General features: G+C 36.2%; 1 protein-coding gene across 1 annotated transcript in view; it reads right to left on the reverse strand.

Moving 5' to 3' along the window:
- The window catches only part of LOC107568134 (cilia- and flagella-associated protein 58), a gene marked incomplete at its 5' end in the record, with an annotated part of 101,035 nt that overhangs the window by 48,476 nt on the left and 27,102 nt on the right, over window positions 1-25,457 (reverse strand). The window contains 2 exons of the mRNA XM_016253990.1: window positions 10,549-10,772; window positions 12,823-12,963. Coding sequence (XP_016109476.1) covers window positions 10,549-10,772; window positions 12,823-12,963 — 365 coding nt within the window. The remainder of the gene's footprint in view (window positions 1-10,548; window positions 10,773-12,822; window positions 12,964-25,457) is intronic.

A 25,457-nucleotide genomic window follows, 5' to 3' on the forward strand; every position in this document is an offset into this window, starting at 1 on the left:
GCAGACGCTACACGGGAGTTAACACTTAACACTATACGCAATACCCGCAACCTCACACCAAATTTCAGGCCGTGTAGATAGGCAAGCATATATACAAATCATTTAGTAAGCAGAAATCCGAAATTTACCTTAACATATTAAGTTAGAGGAAGATACGACTGAATTGATGCTTGAAGAATGCACTTCCAGCAGCCATGATAAACAGTTGGCGGTTAAAGTTTTCTATGCACAATTTGATTTGATGAAAGTCACGAGACCTATTACTATCTATCCAATCACATTGATGGATAAAAATAAATATAAAATAAGCATGCAACGACCACAAACGGAGGAAAATAGCGGAGTAAAAGTACCGATACATCACTTAACATGTACTCAAGTAAAAGTACACAATTTTTAAACTACTCAAAAAAGTACAATTACTGATAAAAATTACTTAATTACTGTAACGTGAGTATTTGTAATTTGTTACTTCACACCCCTGATTACATGTACCTTGTTCCAGCAAAGGAAATAGTTCCAAACAAATTCACAACAGAAGCACTGCACATCTCAGAGCAACACACGGTCGGTGGTGTTTCATTCATAAATTAATTGTTTTGAACGGATAAGCAAATTGAATCAATGACTCACTCATAACCACAATCAAATGCTTCATTCCTGGATGAATCAGCGGTACTGAACAAATCATTTGGTGATTTTAATTAAGTGATTTAATTTGTTGCTGAACAATTTGTTTTTGAACAAATCATTTAAATGAATGATTCAGTAACTTTATATAAGCCGTTTAATTTTTAAGGTTTACACCCTATGCAGGTTGCATTTGTCTGCCATATACTGTGCGTTTCGCACATATCCTTTCAGAAAAGTAACCATTATTCATTTTGAAGCCTAATTACTGTAATTTCTTACCTTCTTTGGAATCTAATGGTTACTTTTCTGAATTGAGACAGCCTCAATGATGTATGCGGCTGACAAATGTGGCCTACGGGGGTGCAGCCTTCTAAATTAGACACAGCAATAGACATGTCGCCAGATACTGGTGTGCAGATGTAATGTTCAGACAGAGTCACTGGAAATCCCAACAGACAATCTGGAATGGAATGTGCATACACACAAAAAGACATGTATACGTATTTTATCATACGTGTAGTCATTCTACTATTACAGCACTATTAAGATCAACCAAATGAAGAAAACAACTTTTAAAAACATCAAAACATGAATCAATTGGAAAGCCACAATTGCCAGTGCCACTTCCATTTACTTCGTCCAAACTTTTATTAGGTGAGAGGAAGTATTCTTTGATCACTTTGCTCAAGACAGGTCTAATCCGACCCTGAAACACTAAGACTTCTTCACATTGCATTTCGATTACTCCAGTTCTCAACATAAGTTTGTATGTGGGAAATCTTTCCAGGAGCTTTAATAAAATACTTTTAGTGGCACTCAGTTTGTTCTGTTCCTAACAAAAGCTACTTGGTATTGTGTGCACATACAGTAAATGCATGATATTTCTACACGTTAAAAATAATATACTACATATAAGAAACAGAATAACATAAAATGTGACACAAGTGCATACAGTAATTACTGACATCAGTGCTCCAGGGAGACATATTAATATTAGGAATTGGTCATTTTACTACACCTTACAACAGACAATAGATCCCTGAAAGGATTTCCTGTCCAGATTGGGAAAAATAAAAGCAGCCTTTCCATTTGCTTGCCTTTTGTTAATTTATGCATTTTAATTGTGTTTTTGGCAAAGCTTTTGTTTTCTGCTCTCTCTATTCTCTCTTCTCAATTGTGTTTTGCATAAATACATCACTGTCCACTAAACAAAAGCAAGCCATCCATCTTTCGCAGTCAACAAATTAATTCCACTATGACAAATAAATAACTGATTTAGAATGGAAAAAAGAAACCCACATGCATTTTATCCATATGTTTCTCTTAGTCAGTGTTTTAGTTTGTATTCCTCCTTTTTGCTGTTGCTTCGACTGAGATCTGCATGGAGATACGGAAGGCGAGAGAAAGAGTGGGTTGGGGTATATAGATTGATTTATTCAGGAAGGCAGGGTTGATATCAGTGACTTAAACTTTAATCAACACGCTTATAGAGTTCAGGACTCTCGCCCACACACACATTTTCCTGTGTTGCAGAACGCGGTCTTCCCACTGAAACTACACATATTTGCAGGCAATAGCAGAAAATGGTAAAACAAAAGGCAATGGTGTCATGAACTGGCCTTGTTAATGTGTACAGGCCTAATTATCATCAGCAACATTAACACCAGCGTCTTCCCAATAAGAAATATTAACAGCCACCTCCTATAGGCCATAGCACTTCCACATACACCACCCTAAAGCTGCAGCAAGTGATTCTTAAAAATGCCACACATAATGTCTCCATCACCTGACATATATCACTGATATAGGTGTCTTGAGATACCCCACCTGTCTCTGTGACAGCCCCAGGCTCTGTAAGCAGCCAAAAACAGAATGTGAACGCAAACTGATGATATTCACAGCATCAAACTAGTTGGCATAAGCTGATTGGTTCATGTTGCATACACAGCCAATTAGCTTGCTGCTTTACATTTAAATGGCTGGTTAGCATTCACTAGAGCATTTCGCAGCGCGCTTTCAGGGTTCCTCTGAAATCCTCCACCTTCCCCAGCTCCTCCTGTATAGAGCTCCTATGGGTTATTTTAAATGCTATTTGTTCAGCAGCAGTATATCTTAAATACTCACAGCACCATATCAGCATATGTATTGGCAGTAGCAAGTTCATGTACTTGCTTTGCAGCAGCAATAATCTACAACAACAGCAACAACCAACAGCAGCAGCAATTCAGCAACATAGCAGATCTATCCCGCCAAGACCAAATACATTAACATTGTCATATCCATTACCATGCTAAAATCTTACAATAGTTGTCATAACAGAACTATAATAACCCTGGTTTGGAAACAGCAGATTGTAATAATAATAATAATAATAATAATAATTCTGGAATACTTGATTTTCCATCTTCAGTCGGTTATTATTGTAAAACAACTTCAGGATGATGTAAGACCGCCTCTGCTTAGGGATTTATTTTGCAATAATGACAGGCTGACTGATTATTTCTTGCTCATACCATTTTTGTTTTTTTTACTAAAAGAAAGCTGGCATTTTTCTCTCCCTCATTTGATTTTGTGTTTTATCAGCTGCCAAGAACATGTGTGAAGACTGAATGCATAAAACCTCTATTATCTGAGGGATTGTATCTTTGGTTTGACTGAAGAAAGCGGCCTATAATGCCATGTTACAAGTAAGGCTCAAGGTAGCGCAGCTAGCAGTTAGACAATGCTTAAGGAACATTTATTTCATTCTTATGAAATATTCATGCTGATCTTAATGGAAGCGGATTACTGGGAATTAATCTGTCAGAATGCCACTCAATTGCTTTTCAAGTTTCCGTTTTCTAATGAGAAAGAGGATGGGAGGAACATATGGTTCCGTGTGCTTCACCTAGCTCAACCAGAGGTGAATAAAAGATGGAAGTCTTGTTGACAGATTTTTGAAACTTTTGTCATTTTTTAGCACCATGCCATGCAACTCTAGTGTGCGATGTAGACTAAATGCACTTCCGAGCAGTATGAAAGAGTATAATGTTCCATACTTGATCACAGTTCACATTTACCATGATCGACACGCACACAAAAAAAAAACGTCACCATTTTTAATTTGTAGAAAGTGACATATTTCAATGATATACCGACCGCTAAACTACAAATGTTCATGCTTAAGAGAAGAAATAGAGTAATAAAAGTAGAAAGAATGGAAGACAAGTGCTACTGGGCACCGGTGGGAGACAGATATGGAGGAAAAGAGAAAGAAAAAATAGAGCAGTTACAGAAATGTGCCTACAGCAGTACACATATAAAACAATGAGCTGTGATAGAGTCCAAGGCCTCTGTCCGGAAAATGTGCAGCAGTGAGCTAAAATGTCAAAGGTAAGGTCTATCTGTCGTAACCTCTCTCTCTCTCATTCTATTTTTCTTTCTATTTCTGTCCTTATTTCAGAGAAGCAATTATATAATGTTCATCTAATGCAATAAAAAATAGGGAATGGAGCGAGGAAAAGAAGTTTGAGAGCAGTAGAACACGTACTAATGCTGTTTTAATTGACGTGAAGTGCACGTAAGGGTAACCCTGTGATTCAGGCAGAGTTAGCCAAACATAATTTATTTTGGAGTATGGGCTCTTTGAAATCATTTGAAATGGAAAGACCTCCTCATTACAGTAGACAAACACACAACGCATGAAAGCAACGCAAGAATTTGGTTCAAAGCTGGATCAAAGAAAAACCACGCGCACACATAAACACAAACTTTCACATCATTGGTCCATGCTCTGTATTGTTCATTCCACTCGGTGGTTTGAATCTTCTAATGAATATTTCAGGCAAAATGCAACAGAATTTAGTTCATTATGGCTTAAATTATCATGGTCTCATTTACTGCAAAAATTGTTAAGTAAAAACCAGTGCTAATACTGTTCTTGCAATAATATGAGATCTATCTGAAATGTTACTTTAAAACTTGGTGTGGAACAGCACTGAACACTTCTGGTGGCTTCACCGTCTAATGACGGTTTAGAATTATATAAGCAATCCAGTCATTTATATAGAACAGGGGCTAATATACAGTACATGCTTCCAATTGAACACTGCATTCATGCACACAATGGACATTCAAACAAACACAATGTAAAACCTCGAATACAATCATCACTTTTCAAGATTTGTTAATCACAGTAGCCCCAATCTCAATTATTTATTCTAGCAATTGTGCAGACCTATAGTTCTATCTTTCTAAAACTTAATGGGAAGGTCAAAAACCTTATCAAAAGAACGCACATGTAATCTCTCAATTGTAATTTTCAGTATAAGTACCTTATCATGATATGGGGTGACCTTGTGGGTAGTGTGAAAAGTCTGAGCATGTATCTATGTATGATTTAAAATTGCATACATTATCATTATGTACATGAGCCTTGATTGCAATCTCTTTTGAGAAGTAGAGTTCATTCGGCTGTCATTATTAAGAAAATGGTTACATTTACATTCCAATCATTCTCTGTCTCTGTTGAGTGGATGTTGGGAGGAGCTTCCTTAGCACATCTGAATGCAGTTCTTATGGACCGGAGGAGTTTTTGACCACCTTTTCTACAGCTTTATTTTTGGTTGTATATAGCACAGTTTAATTGCTAAGTTGCACAGAGGCAGAGAATTACTTGTGACTGAATCACAAGCTTGTTGACAAGCATTCAGGGGCCCATGAGTTGACAAACTAACACAGAGACGTCAAGTCAAAGTTATCACCCTAGCACCTTCCGCTTCAGTAGGTGACAACAGCGGTACAGCAACTCTCTTTAGGTCACTCTACAGGAATAGATGAATTCCCATCTGAATGTGTTAGGGTCTTTTTGGAGCATCACTGACATAAGGCGCGTTTCCATTACAGATTTGCACAAAACTTTGGCGATATTTTCTGAATGTCGATAAAAAAGTATTGCGAAATGACGGCGTTTCCATTAACCAATGTTATGAGACTTAAACGTAACCTTTTGCGTCTCGCGATAAGTCATGGCAACAGATTTTGGTGGGATTTTGGCTATATTTATTCAAAGGAGGCTTATGCGTGTATCTTTACAGAAGCAGCAAAGAGTGTCACTTCAGAAACGTGCGTGGCACAGCTGGAATAAACCACAGACTGTATAAAAACATAAACACAAGCATTGAGTGGCCGTAATCAGCTTCAGTGACTGTATCAGAGCCACACTGCACCGCAGACGTGTGCAGTGTAAATTGTCTAAGTATTAATAGTAGGGAAATCCCCTTATACTGGAGCGCGGCCACTTATGAAGTGTTTCTTGGAGGTTATAGTACGTTGAAGAATGATCATATGACTTTTTACATACGCCATGTGACCTGTAAATGCGAAAAAGCCGTTTCCATTGCAGTTTTGCGAATTAATCCTTTTTCGCATTGCCTGAAAAACCACCTCATGCAAGCGTAAAAACTTTTTTGCGATATATGGCCGTTTTTGCGAAATTGACATACGTTTCCATTAGGCGTATTTTCAATTTGCAATTTCAATTTGCGCAATTTGAAGGGTAATGGAAACGCGCCTATAGACTATTTTGAAATATTTCAAGAATCTTTTCCTATGAGATTCCTGGATATTCTTCTATGAAGCTGGATCCATTCCGGTGAGATTCCTGAAATTTTATTCAAACGTTTGCGTTCAGTAAGATTTATTTTATTTTATTTTATATATATTCATGAAGGATGCTGTAAACTGATCATAAGTGACAGTAAAGACACTTTTTTTCCTCAACAATATGAAGCATCACAACTGTTTTCCATATGAATAATAACAAATGCTTCTATTAGAATGATTTCTGAAAAATCGTGTGAAACATACCGACCCCAAACTTTTCAATGGTCGAAGGAATTATTCTTGTCATAATTTACTTGTTTTGCTCCAAACCAATCTGTGGATTACAAAAGTAGATATTTACACATTTCTTGGTAGACAATGACAGTTCACAGAGAGCATGTCCATCAAGCTTTAAAGTAATAAATGGTGCCATAAAAGATTCTAATTTTCTCCAGAAATGTGAAAGCAACCATTACTTTTTAAAGGATCTACAGTATAGATATATATATATATATACTGAAAGCACAGATGTACATTTCAAATGAGCCAATCACACAAAATGTTCAAATGCATTTCATATGCGTCATTTATGTAGTATCCTGTGCCATGAGTACCCGTGTTTCAAGAAGAGTAAAAGAGCATTAAAAATAAATAAATAATTAAATTTAAAAAATTAAAAATCTGGTTAAAAGGAGTAAAAAAAATTAATAACCACACTATAAACACACTGTTTGCTTCTGTTGTGCAAGAAGCAGTTTTGAAACTTTGTGTTGAATTCCTCATTTGTAATTTGCTTTGGATGAAAGCATGCGCTAAATGTATAAACGTAAACACAGAAGGATGTCAGTTCCTCATGAGACTTTGCTTTCATGGACTTGTCCCAGAAACCCTTAAACCTAGAGGAAATATTGCTCCACAGCCAGGCAGTGATATGCTACAGTCAGCGTCTTTGAGGGAACTACATTGCACTGATGACAGCAATAATGACTCAAATTTGCCACCTGTTTACCATAGAGGCTTGTATATCAGCAGAGATCTTGGCATCCAAGCTCGAGCGTCAAGTCAACCCATCTGGCACAGCGGCTGCTGACAAGTCTCTCTGAAACCTTACCACTAGCTCATTGATTTTCACATATGTTTCAGAGTATAGGAAGAACAATGATACGAGTATGTTTTCTGTTGAGAGTTAAGGGTGCTACGGGGACATGGGTGATTTGAAGAGTGCTCATTTTTTAGCAGAAGCAAAAATGCTCTCTAAAGTGAGAATGCCAATCCAACTGCAGCCGACTAGAATGTAGCAAACCATAGTTTGCGGAAGTGAAATAAATGAAAGTCGATGGATTAATTAAAAAGAACAAGCCCTTAAGTTTGCACTGAGCAACACACAGTAGTTTCATTCTTGAATGAATCAGACATTTGAACTAAATCATTTGAGTGAATTGTTCAATGAGTCACTCATAAAGACAGCTGCTTCTTGAATGAATCAGTGTTGTGCATGAATCATTCACGCAAATGTTTCATTGACTCACTCATAAAAACAGTTGCTTGTTTGGTTTTTGAATCGGTCAGTATTGTGGACAAACTATTTGAGTCAATGATTCAATGACTCACTCATACAGACAGTAGCTTGTTTTGTTCTTGAATGAATCAGAGCTTTCAATTCATTTGAATGAATCAAGTCACTCATAAATACAGTTTCTTGTTTTGTTCTTCAGTGAATCAGAGTTGTGAACAAATCGTTTTAGTGAATGATTCAATGACTTGCTTATAAAGACATTTGCTGAATTCAGAAGCACTTATTAGAATACTACTCTTACAATTTTATCATATCTTTCTATGGAATAATCAGTAAGAGTAGCATGCTAGTACATGGTTTGGAATTCAGCAAAATCACTTGCTTCATTTATGAATTAATTAGAGTGTGAACGAACCATTTGAGTGAATGATTCAAGAACTCACTCATAAAGCCAGTTGCTTGTTTTCTTCTAGAATCAATTAGTGTTGTGAATGAATCATTGAAGTGAATTATTCAATGACTAGCTCATAAAGACAGGTTAAATTTAGAACTGCGTACTGCTTTTGGTTAAATAGTAATATGGTAGAAATAGTAAGAGTGGTATGCCATTCTGTATTCAGCCATAGCCACTTATTTCTTAAATGAATGAATCAGAGCTGTGAAAAATAATTTGAGTGAACGATTCAATGAGGCACTCATTAATAGGGTTGGGTACCAAAACCCGGTGCCTAACCTAACCTTAACCCTAAACGGTATGTACTAGAACCGAATCAGAACGCAGATTTCGGTGCCACTTAAATGCCTGAGCGATCGATTGAAATATTTGTCTTTGAAATGGACGTAAGAAGCATGGGCGTCGCTAGTCCATTTTTAGCAGGACTATAGCTATTAGCTCCATAAACTGTACACAAATTTGTGATCGCCTCCGAGTCAGTTCCCTTTAAATTTCATATGAAAACGGCGGCAGACTTAGTCTCCTCCCCGTCTTTCAGCGCGCTTTTCAATCCGCAGACTGCGGCGGCGCAGCGCGAGCAGACTCTCAAACAGAAACAGAGGACACAAGGTGTGTGTTTATCGATAGATTGTTATAATATCTGTATCTGTGCAATTCTTTGTCATAAATACAGTTTACAAAAGATCACGAGGGAGCAATCAGTTTCCCATCTACTGTAAAGTTTTCGCTGTTCACCCCTCATCACACCACAGCTGTTTCCTCCAGCGAAAATCTAGCCCTTAAATATGAACGCATACTTTATAAAACAATCTTGTTTCTATTTCCATTTGAAAATGTTATATTTAATATAAAACATATTACAGTGCATGTGGCATACCATACAGTCATTCACAGAACTGATTAAAGACAGTGACGGACAGCACTCAGTCAATTCACTCATTTTAACTAAATGTCAGAGTGATTGACAGAGATACAGTAGAAACATTATGTGTGGTTTTGTATTAAATATTGTTTTGTATTAAATAATGACCCAGATCGTGAAATACATTTATTAGCCTTAGAGTAAGGGAAGCACAACTCGGGAAATGAGAGCATACGAGGAGCATGTGAATGCTATGTATATTTATTTTAAATATTTGTAATGTTCTTTAATGTTATCCAGCGTTTTGTTTTTTTTAAGGTATCAGTTCAGGCACCGTTTAGGCACCGGTACCGTTTTAAAACTATCGATTTGGCACCGGTATCGTAAAAAACCCAATCGATACCCAACCCTACTCATTAACTCAACAAATGATTCAACAATTCAATGATTCAATGACTTGCTCCTAAAAACATTTTTGTTGTTCCTGAATCAGTGTTTTTGAACAAATTGGTTGCTTGTTATCACTTCCTTTTAAATTTTTTAATGTACATAGAGATTTTTTCTCATTTAAGTGGTTGATAAAGATCAGTGAAATGTAACCAAAAAAGGAGAAGAAGAAAATCTCTCTTTTGGTGACTGTCTTTCTTATTCACGGGAGAGAACCTGGTTAAATTAATTAAATCATTTTGGGGCGATGGAAATTTCAGTACATAATTCAGACTCTGACTCACTGAATATTTAGAGATTTTGCATTGGCTTGAGATATGGAGGAGAATGTGAGGTCATCACCACCCCTTATGTTACTAAAATAACCAATAGAAGCTTAGTAAAACCCATCTATTATAGATCTGGTTTGACTTTAGATGCGAGACCTGCCAGTGCTTTCAAACGCTCCCTCATTTTCCACAGCGAGCTCTTGCCGCCTCCTTTTTACTCAGCTAAGAACTCCATTAAAAGTGATTTTTATCGCACGTCTTTTGTGACCGAAAAAATGACTGTTATTGAGAGTGGTGAATTACAGCTTTTGAAAACATCAATAAACATCTAGCGGAGGTCAATACTGACAAGAGAATTATCTGACAGGCACTCAATTAGCTCCATCTCTTTGTGCTTTATGTACCTATGATTGAGGCATAATCATTATGTCATTATACCTCTGAAGAGTACATGAGTGTTGCAGAAAAGCGATCGAGCACCTGCTTCCATAAGGTTTTAGAGCAATAGATGTTAAAAAAAAAGAAATTATAGCTGTATATAAGTCATAAAGTGGTTCAAAAGTGCATCAAAAGTCATTCACTTACACAACATTAAGCCAGATTACTTTCAGGCTTACTCCATTCCACATGAACCGTAAACAGCCTTCACACCAACCAAACGAATCAATCTCTGACGTCAAACACGTTTTAGTGTGAAACCGCCCTAAGCCTACTCTTAGTGTGCAACGTCAAACCGAAACACTTCCATATGTGGACAGATACTTTGAAAAGAAATGTGTGTTACCTGAGGTCCTCCACATTAGAGACGGTCTTGTTGAGGATGTTCTTTTCTCGTCTTTGCTTCTTGATCTCTAGCTTCAGGAGTCTGATATCCTCCAATCTTTCATTGTACTGAATATCACCCTTGTTCATGATGGAATGCTGGATTTTGATCTTTTCGTACAGTAATGCCAGTGCTTCGTTTCTCTTCATCAACTGCATCCCCAGGAGGTCACGCTCATTTCTCACCTTGAAAACAAACACAGAAATACCCAGTCAATACACAAATGTAGATAAAAGGCAACATTCAAAAAACTGTGAAATTTCACTATCCTCTCAGTTAATGATCATTGATTGTGTATAAATGCTAGCTCTTTTGTTGCATTCCCTTTATTTTTACCCAGATTGGTACTGAAGTTCTGGTACTTTTAACACATCTTCAAGCATCTGTGAGAAAACCTTCAAAGTACTTACACCTCTGACTGAGGTGAGACGATATATTATAGAAATAAAAGGCAGGCCAGTGTTTTCTGCAAAGATTTGATGACTCAGCAGTGTTAGTCTTTTCAGGATAATAGCCAAAAATGTCATGCAACATGACAAATATTGTGAAGGTTTGGGAAAATGTCTTATAAAGAAGTTTTAGGGTCTTTTACTTAATGGATTTTAACAAAAAGTCAGGGGAAACATTTGGAAGGCCATACGCAATAAATAAATATAACATTTTCTTTGATCTAAATCATTTTTGTGTTATTCTACACACCATATATACTAGGAAGGAAGTTATGTAAAATGGTCATTGACCATTGACCACTTTCTTTCTCAACTTTCACTAAACTAAAGTGTATGCACAAAATTCTGCAATGCTGAAATGTACAGCTATATGTGTAATGCATGTTATGTATAAGGTATTAGTTGTATCACATACAGTATACAATATGGTTTGGGGAGCACAGGGATGTACAGACGATGAAGCTTTATTAATGTGTATGGATAGCCAAAAGAGTATGAAAGCTGGCGTCAGCAGAGGCAATTTGGACAGAATGCCCTTTGAATGGGTTAACCTTTACCAAAGAACCAATGTCAGCAAAGTACAGCAGCAGATATTAACATTACATTCAATTTATGATCTTTAATAGTGACCTGAATGACTTACCAAAGATGCTGTAAAAAAAATGATGTTACTGAATGTGTTAAAAAAGTATTTATGAAGCCTTTTGTTTTCTTCTCCATAAAAACTAATAGTCAAGCCTACAGCCGAAGCTACATATACATCTAAATTTAATTCAGCTAAAAGACAAACAAGAATATCTGAAATAAAATTAAGTCATCTTTGGTTTTATACATTTTTGTTATGATGTGCTGACTTTTCCTTGCATCTTGAGTCTATGTAAGTGTATTCTTTTTTTTTTACATTATGATAGATATATGAATAAATTAATAAATAAATACAATTTAAAGGTAAACGGTATTTAGTACAAATATTATAATTTTTAAATCTTCAATGTCATGATGTTTTAATAAGGTTATTCACTGAATGTATTTATCTCAAAGAACTGAACTAATATTTTCACATCATGAAAAGACAAACTTAAAAAAAAAAAAAGCCTACTGACTTTGATACACAACCATACCCTCAACATTTTCTAAAATAATAATAATTTTTTTTTTTTTTTTTTTGATCGATTGGAGCGCAAAAAAAAACAAAAAACTTTTCACCACTTTTAAGAAGACATATTACTGTAATAAAAGATTAGGCTAAAACTATTTTAAAGCCTTTCAATCTTAATATTTTTTTTCCTCAAAGCATTCTCCTGACATCACCTAGATATTTTAGACCTTAACCCCCCTCCCAAAGAATATAAAACTATACTTTAAACCAGTAACTGAAAGTATGTTCATCATAAGAGGCATATTCAAGTTGTTTTTGTATAAACTTAATAGATTAAGACACAAAAAATGATCATCACATCAGTGCCTACTATTTGAATTGTACTATATTGAATGACTGATCAGCTGGTTAATCATGTTTGACTGCTGACTTACTTAGATCAGAAGCACTAAATGTTTCAAAATGCCAAGACCAATTTAGGCCTCCCCAGTGACTCAATTTCCTTTTGCTATTTTAAAGAGAGCTTAACCCTGTTCCCGCTGGACTTTCTCAGAAGTGATATTCCAGATCTAATTACTTTTGAGTGAACCTAGATTACTGTCTCTTTCATCTTTAGCGTAAACAGCCGATTGAAGAAGGAACACAAGGACACGCGGACACTCACTGAAACCTTGCACCTGTCTGTACCTGATCGAGCTCTTTTTTCTGCCGGATCCTCTCAGCATCAGCCTCTGCTATGATCTTCAGCAGCTCGCGTTCCTCTGCCTCCTGTTTCTCAATGAACTGCTTCGTCTCCTGAGCCTGTTGCCTCATCTTCTGTAGCTCGGCCTGTAGAAACAGGGCAATCGATGCAGAAGAGAACAGAAAAAAGTTAAAAACAAAACTGAGAAATTACCTCTCTATATGTCAATGTTCATTTTTATGTTTTTTTATGCTCTACATGCTCTAGTCAAAGTTTATCATGTTATATTCACTATAAAGTGCTGGGTAGATAACTTACAAATTGTAGTCTCTTACTGATTACAAATTACATTATGGAAATTATAGTTTGTAACAATGTTTTGGATTACACATATTAGGCAATGTATTCTGATTACTTTTAGATTACTTTTCATCTAAAATAGATTCCATTCTTTGGAAGTGTATTAAACATTATGTTATGCCAAGGTTTCTGAAACTGGGGTTCGTGAATGAACTACAATGGGTTCGTGAGGTGATGAAAAGATGGAAGACTTTCCAAATGTATAAAAGTGGTAACATTTCGATAGAGATGAAAAAAGAAGAATTAGGCCAAATCAAATTATGAATAATTTACTGCCATTGTGTGAATAATATGTAATCATGTATTCTACAAAAAAGTAACTGTAATCTGACTATGCGCATTTTAAAATGTAATATAATGTATTTACAAGTAATTTATTTCTGATTATGTTATCCAGATTACATGTAATTACTTAGTATCCAGCACTGTATTTTTTTCATTGGATTGCATTGTAAATTCTATATATCTGATTTATGTTAATGAATAACATAATAAGACAAACCTGTGTGTGTGTGTGTGTGTGTGTGAGAGAGAGAGAGAGAGCGAGTGAGAGACATTTACACTTTTATAGGACAATTATTTATCAATTTATCTATTTTTAGTCAACAAAAACAAAAAAATCTTTATCACATATAATTTTGTTTGCCATTTAACACTGCTATTAACATTCTCTCCTCTCTCTCTCTCAAGACTCGAGATTAAAATGTGCTTTACTGACATGATAAACTGGTTTACATTGACAAAGCATTAGTAAACATTACACATGCATGCACAATAGATGCTCTTTATAGTGGTTTGCATAAGAAGGATGGAATATGTTGCTGATTTATGTGTAGTGCGTGAGGTTCAAAAGTGCAATTGTGTTTCCATCTCATTTTGTGTGCAGCAGGAGCACAGCATGTCCTCCTTCAGCAGCGAGGACTGTCTGTGTCTGACTTTCTTTGTGTCTAGGCTATGTTTGCTGAGTCTGTAAACAGTCAGGAGTTTAAGGTCACTGTTGGTCACGGTAGTCAGGTATTCTGTTATGGTGTATTCTATTACAATTTCCCTCCTTTCACCTGGAGTACAAAAGAAACCCTGAAATAAAAATGGACTCTAATTACTCTCCTAATAAATGTCCCTGGTTTTATTATGTGCAATTCATCAGTGCATATTATTCTAAAGAAAACAATGTTTGTTTGTTTTTTAGTCATTCATCAAAAGGTAATAATTTTCTCTTCAGCTTTAAAAAGCGTTTATTTTTTTGCTGATGTATCCAAGGCAGAACTGTGTGAGTAAAATAACTTTAACTAGTAATAACAAAGCCTTCACTTGTTCACTTTTTAAACCCCACCCTGCATTATTTCCTGATGAATACACAATTCAATATTAAGAATTAAGAAATTGCATCAGCTTTAAGTAGCTTTGTTTCATTTCATGATAATCTAATTTGGCTTGATTCATTTTTTTTTTTTGTCCTAAGGTCCTGCTGATCATGTTTTGCTCTGACTCAGTGAGAACAAGGCTATTTTAAGGCCAATTCACACTGCACCAACAGACGGCAAAAGACATGTTCTGTGTTATGCCTGTTGCCACTGGACGGCGCATATTTCGCCAATCAAACATGTTGAATCGGTATTTGTCGGGTCTTGGAATATCTGAGAAGTGATTTACTGTAGCCTACTCGGTCAATTATTGCATTGGTCTGCGTCTGTTGGTGCGCTCTGACCTGATCTTATGATGAAAACATTCCTGTGGGAAATGTTTAGCAAAATGCAAAATACGTACCAATAAGTACATATCACTGCAGTTTCCAACAGAAATGAACACTAGAGGTGGTACATCAGCAAGCACTTTTAATTGATTTCGTACAGTTATGAATAAAGCTCCATACTGTATGTTTCGCTCTCCAGATGTAACAAGCTTGCCCGGTTGCTCAGCCGGCACGGAATTGGACTTGTGCAAATCCCGTGGAAAAGCATGACTCACGATGAAAGAGCTGAAAGATGAAAGATCGAAAAACAAGCTAAAACGGCATGTTTTTATATCACATCACATCTTATGTTCATACTATTGGGTAGGTTCAGGTGTAGTGCAGATGGTACGTTATTTTAAAACGTCACAGAGCATTAAAGTTATAGCGCCACTCGATAGACATTTCAAGCCAGAACTGTGGTGACACGTACAAAACCAACATCACATAAAACAGACACTATGTACATTTATCTGTTCCGGAGATACACGAACACTCTTTTAGCACCACTCAGTGGACATATGTCACGAAATGCACATGGTGCTACGTATTTTGCCTCTTGCAGAAAAGTTCCCACAGGTACGTTTTCGTCATGAGATCAGGCTCGTTAATACGCCTTCAGAGATCACAGCCAAAATTTTGTTCTGCAGGTATTATCTGGTGTTTTATGTTGCGTTTTTGCAGAATTCTGCTTGCAAAATTTTATCTCATTTAGTAAAATCTAAAAATTCTACAACTCTTAAGTAAATTAATTTAATCAGTTAATTAAAATGGATCCATTAATTTAGTCAGATTCTGATTGTGATGTCAGTTTTTATATTCTATTTGTTGGCAAACAAGGCTATTTGTGCCTTAAAATAATGCATTGCATGACATTTTAGTGTTCAATATTGTAGTTATGCACAGAGTTGACAAGAAAGTAGTGTTTCATAAGTAAATAAAAGTGAAATTGAATGGTTCTCAACACCACTTTTGATACCTATTGGACATATTAAAGGGGTCATATGATGCAATTTAAAATTTTCCTTTCTCTTTGGAGCGTTACAAGCTCTTGGTGCATAAAGAAGATCTGTAAAGTTGCAAAGACTAAAGTCTCAAATCCAAAGAGATATTCTTTATAAAAGTTAAGCGTCAACCACGCCTACCTAAAACGGCTCATTCTAACACGCCCCCACATATCTACATCATGATGTGGGAAGATTTGCATAACGCCGCCCAAATGTTCACACAAAGAAAGAAGGCGTAACTTTGATTCTCGCTGTGGTATTGTTGTTGCCGTGTGTTTCTTTGTGAAAGCGAAACTACTTTGTTTGGCCTTCCAAAAGAGGACGATATCCGCTTCGTCATGCCTAGAGCTGATCCATGCTGGTCGCTGAGGAAATACAAACCCGATTCCAAAAAAGTTGGGACACGCTTGTTGTTTGTCATTTCTCCGATCACAAATGCAGACATGGTTTTATGTTTACGCGGCGCGATGCAATGCAATGCGAAAAAAAGACAGTATAAGTCATTATAATCCGTAATTATGTCCCCACTGGGAGCCAGGAGACAGCATCACAGTATGGTAAAGGCTTTAACATTTCCGTCACACGCTTGAGGTATTCGGCCAATCACAATGCACTGGATAGCTGGCCAATCAGAGCACATCTCGCTTTTCAGATCGATGAGCTTTGTAAAAATTGACGCGTTTCAGAATGGCGGGGCATAGAGGAGAAACAATAATGTACAGTATGTGGAAAATAATATGTTTTTTGAACCTTAAACCGCATAAACACATTTCATTACACCAAATACACAAAATAATGTTCTTTTTAGCAACATCATATGACCCCTTTAATAGAAAGTGTTTAATAACTTTTTTATCTATATATTAGTCATTCTTTGTTTATAATAATTTTGCTCATGATATCGGTAAAATAAAATAAAATTAAATCTCTCTAATAAAGTAATTATTCAAGAGGATTAAACAGAGCCAGTAATAAAATGAATGAATAAGTAGTCATATTATTTGCACTGCATGAATCATAGATTAATACATTAGGAGGCTTGTAATTTAAATTAGCTTTACAGTTATTTCATTTAGACTTAACTATGTGTTCATGTTTGGTTTTAAAGGGCTTATTAAAATGACTAAATGAATCCATCCAAGAGCAGTGTGTGTGTGGGGGGGGGGGTCTCTTTTTTCTGCAATGTTGTTTAATGAATTTTAATGACATAATAGATGCTGACAGATCTGTTAGGCAGATCCCATATTTTGACATCTGATTTTTCTTCTCTCTCACCTATTCATAGAGACATAACTTGCTGTGTTTAACCTATTATCATGCCAAGACAGGCATTTTGACCAAGCAGTCAGGATGTATGTCTGTCACAAGTTGTGCAAGAGGTCGAAACGCTGCAGTAATTTTCCCTTGGTGGGAGACTGTGGTACTTCATCAAGACATTTGACTTCAAAATCCATCTCTGTCTCTCACCCCTCTTTGACACTTATTTGGTCGCCTGCGGCAGATGCAGTGGGGTAAACATATAGGTCTGCCAAGAAGGTAGAAAACAGACAAAAAAGTGGAAGGGAAAGATAAAAAGAGACAGAGGGAAGACAGGCATGAGTGCTTTACACTTCATTTGATACCAGTCTTAACCTTTATCCCCTGAGAGAGAGAAAGAGAGAGCAACAGAGCCAGAGTCAGGCTGCAGGAGCAGCAGGTGGGTTGTTTTAAAGACCAAAGATCCTGTTTTCAGAACAGCTCAGGTGCATGTCCCAAACACTATAGGCCCATAATTACTGTTTTAGGACGTTTTTCATGCCTTTCTCATTTCCGTTTGGTGCTTTTAAAATTTTAAGCAGCAGGTGGGTTGTTTTAAAGACCAAAGATCCTGTTTTCAGAACCAGCTCAGGTGCATGTCCCAAACACTATAGGCCCATAATTACTGTTTTAGGACGTTTTTCATGCCTTTCTCATTTCCGTTTGGTGCTTTTAAAATTTTTAAATAAATAAAAAAATCAAGTTATAAAATGCACATAAAACAAAACAGTAAAGAAAATACTATTTCAGTCTTTCTACTTCAAAAATTAATTCAATTTTTATTTTATTTTTGGCCAGTGTATATGTACAGATTTAATTATTTACACTCGTTCCATAAATGGACTTTCTATCTTAAAATATTAAAATTCATTAGTAAATTACCATTTTATTCTAAAAATATATAACAACATAGTAAAATATAATATATCATTGACAAATTGTATGTATGTCCACTTTGAACACTGTTAGCAGACAAATGAAATAAATGTACTTTCAGAGACTTCAGAGGGCGTTTTCTTCATCGGGCATCTTGATGAAGGGGCTCTGACAGCATAATAAATGGACAACAGTGTGCATATAATATGACAAGACCTTTGACTCCGTCTAAAATCTGGCTTGTTAACACTGAACCGCGAACCGTGAACTGCACGGGGTCATTTTAAAGGCTGTTTGCCACATCTCCCATTTACCGTGAAACGCTGATGAAATTTAAAAAAGCGGAGAACATCGTTTAGAACCTGGCTGCATGCTTTACACATCATCACTTCCTTTTTTACGACATTAAATTCTGAAACTTTTTCCCCTCCTCTCTCAGTTCAGTGCTAAACATTTGCAGACAGTGTCTGGAGCATGTAATAAGATTTCTCCGAGATCGATGTCGCCTCTCGGCATGCATAACAACCAGCTGGACGGAGCTGGTGCTGAGAGCAGCCTCTCCCCTCATTACCCCCTGCCGTAGCCTCTCCTGATGAGAAAGTGTAGCCCATTCATTAACATGCTAATCAATTCTTATGAAGTGGCCTAATTGTTTTTTCATGGGGTGAGGGTTAGCCAGTAGACAGACTCGGTGCTGGCCAGCTTCAAAGAACACAAGAGCTTCTTTCTTGGTACGTTTGTGAAGGCTTGAGGTAATAAACAACAACAATAAGAGCTGAAAGGTCAATGTCTTGGCACAATAGTCTTTGTGTGTGCAGGACAAAAGGGCATTGCTTCCTATGAAGCCGTCTGTAAGGGAACCCATACATGCTTGAAAATGCCCTTTAAAAGGATAGTTCACCCCCTAAAAAGTGAAAATTTGGTCATCATTATTCACCCTTATGTCGTTCCAAACCTGTATGAATTTCTGTCTTCTTCAGAACACAAAAGAAGATATTTTGAAGAACGCCGGGTCATATTTGATATGACAAAAGTTTCATTAAGGCACCTCAGTAAAGCGAGGAGCATTTGAGTCATGCACAGGACACAAAACTGATGACAGGAGTAGCTCCGGTGGAGAACAGTGACTGAACCTAAAACTTCATATGACACACAGCTCATATCTGCGTCTCTGGATGTTTCCAAAACCACAAATGAAAACTCATAACACAGTAGACGTGTATGTGCAGATAATACATAATGACAGACAACTAGTTGTCCAGTCTGGTTGCATTCACACAGCAGGGGTTTGCCGAAAATACAGTTGTGAGTCCTGAAAATGTACAGGTGTGAGTTTAGTTAGAATGTTGTCACTTCAGTAAATACCCAAGATTTGAGTGTATTAATGATTGAAATACAGAACGGACAACCGTATTCTGCTGCTGTGTGAATGTGGCCTAATTTTGGGGTGAACTATGTTAAATTTACACTGAATAAAAAAATGGTGTAGGATTTACTTTGAATTTACATAACCTGCAATTTTGTACTTTCTGTTTTTGCACATTTACCTTAATAATTTATCTTTTATCTAATATTTATATATTTATTAATGCACATTTTCAGTATTTGTCCAGTTGTATTTGTACACAACTGTGTATGTGACAAATAAAAATCTGGAATCTTGAATCTGGAATCTTAAAATCTTGAAACAATTTTCATTCAAAAATTGCTAGTAAATTTAAAAAAATAATGTGGCAGGTAACACATTGAATTAAATATGAAATTCTGAAGTAAAATGACTGAAATAGTATTTTTGTGTGTGTAAAAAAAATCTCTTTTAAACTTTACAGTGTAGTCAATATTTTGTCAATATCATATTCATTTTACGAAGTATACACATTTAAATATGTATCAAGAATGAATATGCTAATTTACTTCATTGCTTGCAAAATGTGTTTTAATATTATGTTTATGATGTGGATACAGCTTATTAATCTTATTTATAAGTAGTTCAGTTCACTGGTGTTCAGCTTTTGTATCTTAAGCAGGGAAATCGTTCTTCGATAAATATATATTTTAACAGTCATGTCATGATGCATATTTTTGTGTCTAATTTTGTTGATTAGATCAGTGTTGGCACGTTCTTGCATATTATGCACATCTCCTTGTCTGACACCGAGTTGAATCAAGTGATTTTAATAAAGGAAACATGCAAAATGTGCAGTGTTGGGGGCTCCAGGAATGTGGTTTAGAACCACTGGACTAGATCATACCGGTTTCAGTCACAGTCATATGATGTTGCAAGCATTTGGAGTAAAATATGCACCCAGATTTCTCTGATTTCAGAATGATTTCAAAGCAGATACTTCAGAGCTCAACTCTCCTCTTAGTTTACTGTTTAATATACATTTCAAAGACACAGAATGGACTTCACAGGGGGAAAAGGCAAACAAGTGGATGAAGCAATAGTAAACCCATGTATTTTTCACTTCTCATTTTTCATAAATGTGGTAAATGTAAATCTGAAAACTATACTATTCTGGGTAAAACAAACATTTCATTGAATTTTAGAATTAGGATGCATATAGTTTTATGAAACATAGAACAATCCCTGGCTGACATAATGCAGAAGAATATCCAGGCCAATATTCAAGGTCAGTACAAAGAGATCAAAGACAGATCAAACAATGTAAATGTGATTTCAAATTCCACTGAGAGTGCCCTCTGCTGACCGAATTAGTTTTTTTCACAACTACCATCAACCTGCTATTTTATATATGCAGTGTTCACAAATAAATACAAAGATTAACAAGAATACACCTGGCTCTCCAAGACCATTTTGTTGAGTGGGTAACTTTAACACTTTCTCAAACTTTACATGGTATTGTGACAAGTGTGGCAATGACTCCCATCGGCTGTATGGGTTATGCTTTGACACTGACGCATCCTGACAGGATTGGAGATAACACGTGAAGCCGAGAATGAGTTGCTGTGACAGCTGCTCCATGGAAATGTAATGAACCCAAGTTTGTCACCATTTACCAAAGGGTGATATTGACTTTCCGTCATAGGCGTAATATTGCTGACAATTGTTAGATATGTGGGTTGGGTGACAAAGTGTATCTGACAAATTAATACCAGAGGTGACAATGACGGAGGTGCAAATCACCTTTTTTTAACCAGTCAACCTGAAGAAGTGAACGAAGCGTCACCTTTTACGCAAAGAGTTGTGTAAAAAAAAACAATCAGATGTCTTACAAGCATGTTTTACAAGTATTTTCCCACCATGAGTTCCTTGAACTCATTTTTTAAATGAGGGTTAAAGCACCAGCAAAAAACGTTTATCTTTAGTGCAATAAATTATTATCAAAAGACTATAGGATAACCAAGATGTATCACTCGTACAGTTTTGAATGGGGAAAAAATGCAATGTTCTATATGGTCGCTCACTCGCAGGAAGCCACACCTTCTGATTGAAGGAGCCAATCGCTAATTGGTAAAGTCAGCGCGTCACTGCAGCTGCCGGTTGCTATAGAAACAGTCAGCGTCTGAGACATGCGCTCAGGACTGCGAATGCTATTTGAGCAAAATAAACAACATATATGACAGTTGATATCAGATTTCTTTGGTGATTTCAAATATGAAATTTAATCGCAAACTTAGTGAACAGTTTTGTAGAATTTGATGTTTCCCCATTCAAAGAGATAGGAGTTGCTCTTGCATGCCCGAGAGGCGCTTCAAAGATGGCCGCTGAGTGACATGACTTGTCTTAAAGGGACTTTGATTATTATAGACTAATTTGTGAGATGATCCATGTTCTCCAGCATGATTTGAGAATGTTCCAAAGAGCATCTTGTGCTTCAGTGGAAGAAAGAAATTCTGACCTTTTGTACCAAGGAGTTCACATGATCAATGTCACAAAGTGAAGCAAGGTTTTCTAAGGTATTTAGTTATATATTTCCCTTGCTATCTCCATAGACATTGTTCATTTATAGGTTCAAATAAAAATAAACCTAGATTTTCAATGTTTTCTAAGAATTTTGAACCCCACTGTAGATGTATATACTTCACAGTTCATTATGGGTACAAACCCAAGACTAACCAAGAGACATCTCATAAGAATAATAAATTAAGGTTTTATGAGAAAATGGGCAAATGGCATGTTCTCCCGCCTCCTTCCATCGGCATGTGGCTAAGAACTTTATTGAATAATGAATTTCTCACATTCTATAGCCTTCCATCAGAAGCAAGCGAAGCAAGGGGCAAATGACAAATCCAAAAAAAAAAGCATTATGAAGTAAAAACTAAACAGAAATGACTGTTAACGACATGATAAAAGGTTTCCAACCACTTTATGTAATTGCATACTCCTCAGAGCACAGAGGGTGAAATGGACATGGTGACATTTTGAAAAATGAAACATGACTTCTTATGTTAGCAGTGTTTGGGAAGTTGCTTTGAAGCTGAAGCATCCCAAAATACAAGCTACTCTCAAATCAGTAAAATTACAGTAAAGCTACTCTTTAGAAAACAGACTCTGGTAAAGAAGAGTTGCTAATTGTACCGAATCTATTTAAGTACTGAATTTTTTTAATTATTGATTATTTAATGATACTTTATATTTACAATCTACGGGCCCAAGGTTTCCAGCAGAACATTGGCCAGAACATAGCATTGCCTCCATCGGCCTGGCTTCTTCCCATAGTGCATCCTGCTGCCATCCCTTCTCACACACATACCCAGCCATCCATCCGCCTGATTTAAAAGAGAGCATGATTCATCAGACCAGGCTACCTGTTTCCATTGTTTCTTGTTCCAGACCTTTATTATTGTCCTGTATTGCACTACGACTCCCAGAAGGTTTGGAGATACTCTGACCCAGTCGTCCAGTCTTCACTATTTGGTCTTTGTCAAATTCACTCGCTCATTCACTTGCTTATTTTTCCCACTTCCAAAAACATGAAATTCCAAAACTGACTGTTGACTTGCTTCTCTATATATTCCATGCCTTGACAGATGCCATTCAAACAAACTGATGGTTCAGATGATTCATGTAAACCACAAGTGAACCACTTGAATGAACTGAATCAGTCTAAAATTATTTATTTATTCTACATAAAGAGAGTAGACAGTTTAGAAGAAACTTGCAGGATTTGTAGCATTCCACCATCATACCACTTGTTTTGGGAAAAGCTAGAGTGTTTTAAAAAGACTACTAAAAATATTGGCAGTAGCGTAGTTTTGGCAAATGGTATAACTCTAAAAATGCTTCACAAGATATGTGAATGCAAAGCCTGTCTTCATTCACATATTCTGGATCGTTCTTCCTCTTGTTAAAGAGGGAAACGGATGATGGTTTTGACTTGAGAAGTGGTGGGAAACAGGAAGGAGAAGGCAGAGGAACCAGAGAAGAATGCAGAGGTAAATTGCAGCTCTGGGGCACCTGTATGCTTTAGAGTACAAAAGGCAAAGGGTGAGACACAGGCACACAAAAACCAAGAAAACAAATGAATGAAGGTGAAAGAAAGGAAATGCCAGAGAGGGTTACATAAGCCTGCAGTGAACTCCCTATCAATTTAAAGTTTTCTGCATCATGTCCCTGCGGCACCTCAAAACATGAAAGATTGCCTTTGTTCGTCATTTCTCTCTCTCGTTCTTTCTCTCTAGTTGTTTGTCAATCTTCTTTGCTACAATTTTCTTTCCCATCAGTCTATTTAAGTTCTTTTTGCTTTTGGTTTGTAAAGTGATGCCTGAAAAAATTATACTTGGATGACAGGAAAAATGAGTAAGCAACACAATTTTACACAGTGATTGAACAGTTACAGCAATTACTTTTTCTTTTTTTTTTGGTTTTTGGTAGACCCTAATGTTGCTAAATCTCATTAAAATAGTTACAATGTTGTGTAAAAAAAAACTAAAAAAAAAACTAAATCTATGGCAGATTTCATAAACACCTGTTGTATTAAAACTCTGAACATCAGAATTTCTACATTCCTACTTGTAAAAGAGAATATTTTTCTGTTAAAAAACTGTATTTTGCTAAAGCATAAGCACACAATTTGGAGGAATATTATTTTAAAAAAAAAATTCTTTGAAATTCATAATCGATCTCTTTGTTCTGAAACTACTTTCTCTTTTTAGTGAGCTATAATTGCTACACTTTTTCAGATAAGTAACTTGTTTACCTTGACACTACTTCATTGTCCAAGGGGAAGATGGATTATAATTGGAAATTCACAATGACTTTCAACAAATAAAAATAATCAATGAGTTAAACTATAATTACATATACAGAAACAGGTATATACAGGTATATACTTTATAAAGACATTACCAACAAAATCTATACCAAAACAAATGTTGTTCTTTTGTACTTACTATTCATCAAATAATCACAGAAATAAATAAATTAAAACTGTTTTAAAAATTTATTTTAAATTGTAGCCATATTTCACAATATTACTGTTTTTTTTTGTGGCCCTTAAGTATAAAAAATTTATTTAAAAAACATTTTTAAAAAATCTTACCAATCCCAAACTTTTGAAGTGTAGTGTAAATCTTGGTAAATGTTGATTTAAAATGTTAATAATGTGAAAAACTGAAATAACGGCTAGCATTGACTTGAATATCTACTTGGCATAAGGCCAGACTCATCATTAATAAACAGCCATGAATGGAGTTAATCGGATGAATGAGAGAAAAAAAGAAAGAACAAATGAAAGAAAGAACAGATTGAAAGTTCTACTTCAGCTATTTTTGCTGCAGGATGTACAGACCTTTATGACTCAGTCTTCATGATTATGAATTACCAGACTATGCATAATGTTTACCAAAGGATCTTGTCTGAAATTCTCGTCCTCTAGAAGTAATTGCGAGCGCTCTTCTGTTCTTGATGATGACTGGTCTTTCTCTACTGTTCTCTGTGGCTTTCCTTCATTAGTACAGCAATCTAAACACAGGGAGCACTGAGCTTGGCTCAAACATGCCTCTTACTTTGATTAGCAAGAGTGAAGCGTGCTCTCCAAAGATTATGTTGGTATCTACCGTGAGAGCGTCAGCATCTGTCGAGTTCACAGACTTTAGTTTGCTCTGTAAAGTTTCACGAAGTTTCAGTCTTCAGTGCATCGTTTGGTCTTGTCTCTCCTTTTCTCTTTCATTGGGTGTTTTGCCTTTGTGTTTTCACTTCATGGTTCAAAAGAGAGGTGAACATCACAGCCATCATGCTTCCTGAGAACCAGTCAGGGAGCCAGACAGCACCTCCTGTGGCATGCTGGGTAAGCTGCTCAAGTTGGGTAGCTGCCCACCAGCCCTCGAGACCCATTTTCTTTTATTAATGAATCTTTCTGGCTAGTTCCTTACTAATGCACACACCATATTTCACCCAGAATGA

The sequence above is a fragment of the Sinocyclocheilus grahami genome, unplaced genomic scaffold, assembly GCF_001515645.1.
Source record: "Sinocyclocheilus grahami isolate Dianchi unplaced genomic scaffold, SAMN03320097.WGS_v1.1 scaffold1219.1, whole genome shotgun sequence".
Classification (NCBI taxonomy): Eukaryota; Metazoa; Chordata; class Actinopteri; order Cypriniformes; family Cyprinidae; genus Sinocyclocheilus; species Sinocyclocheilus grahami.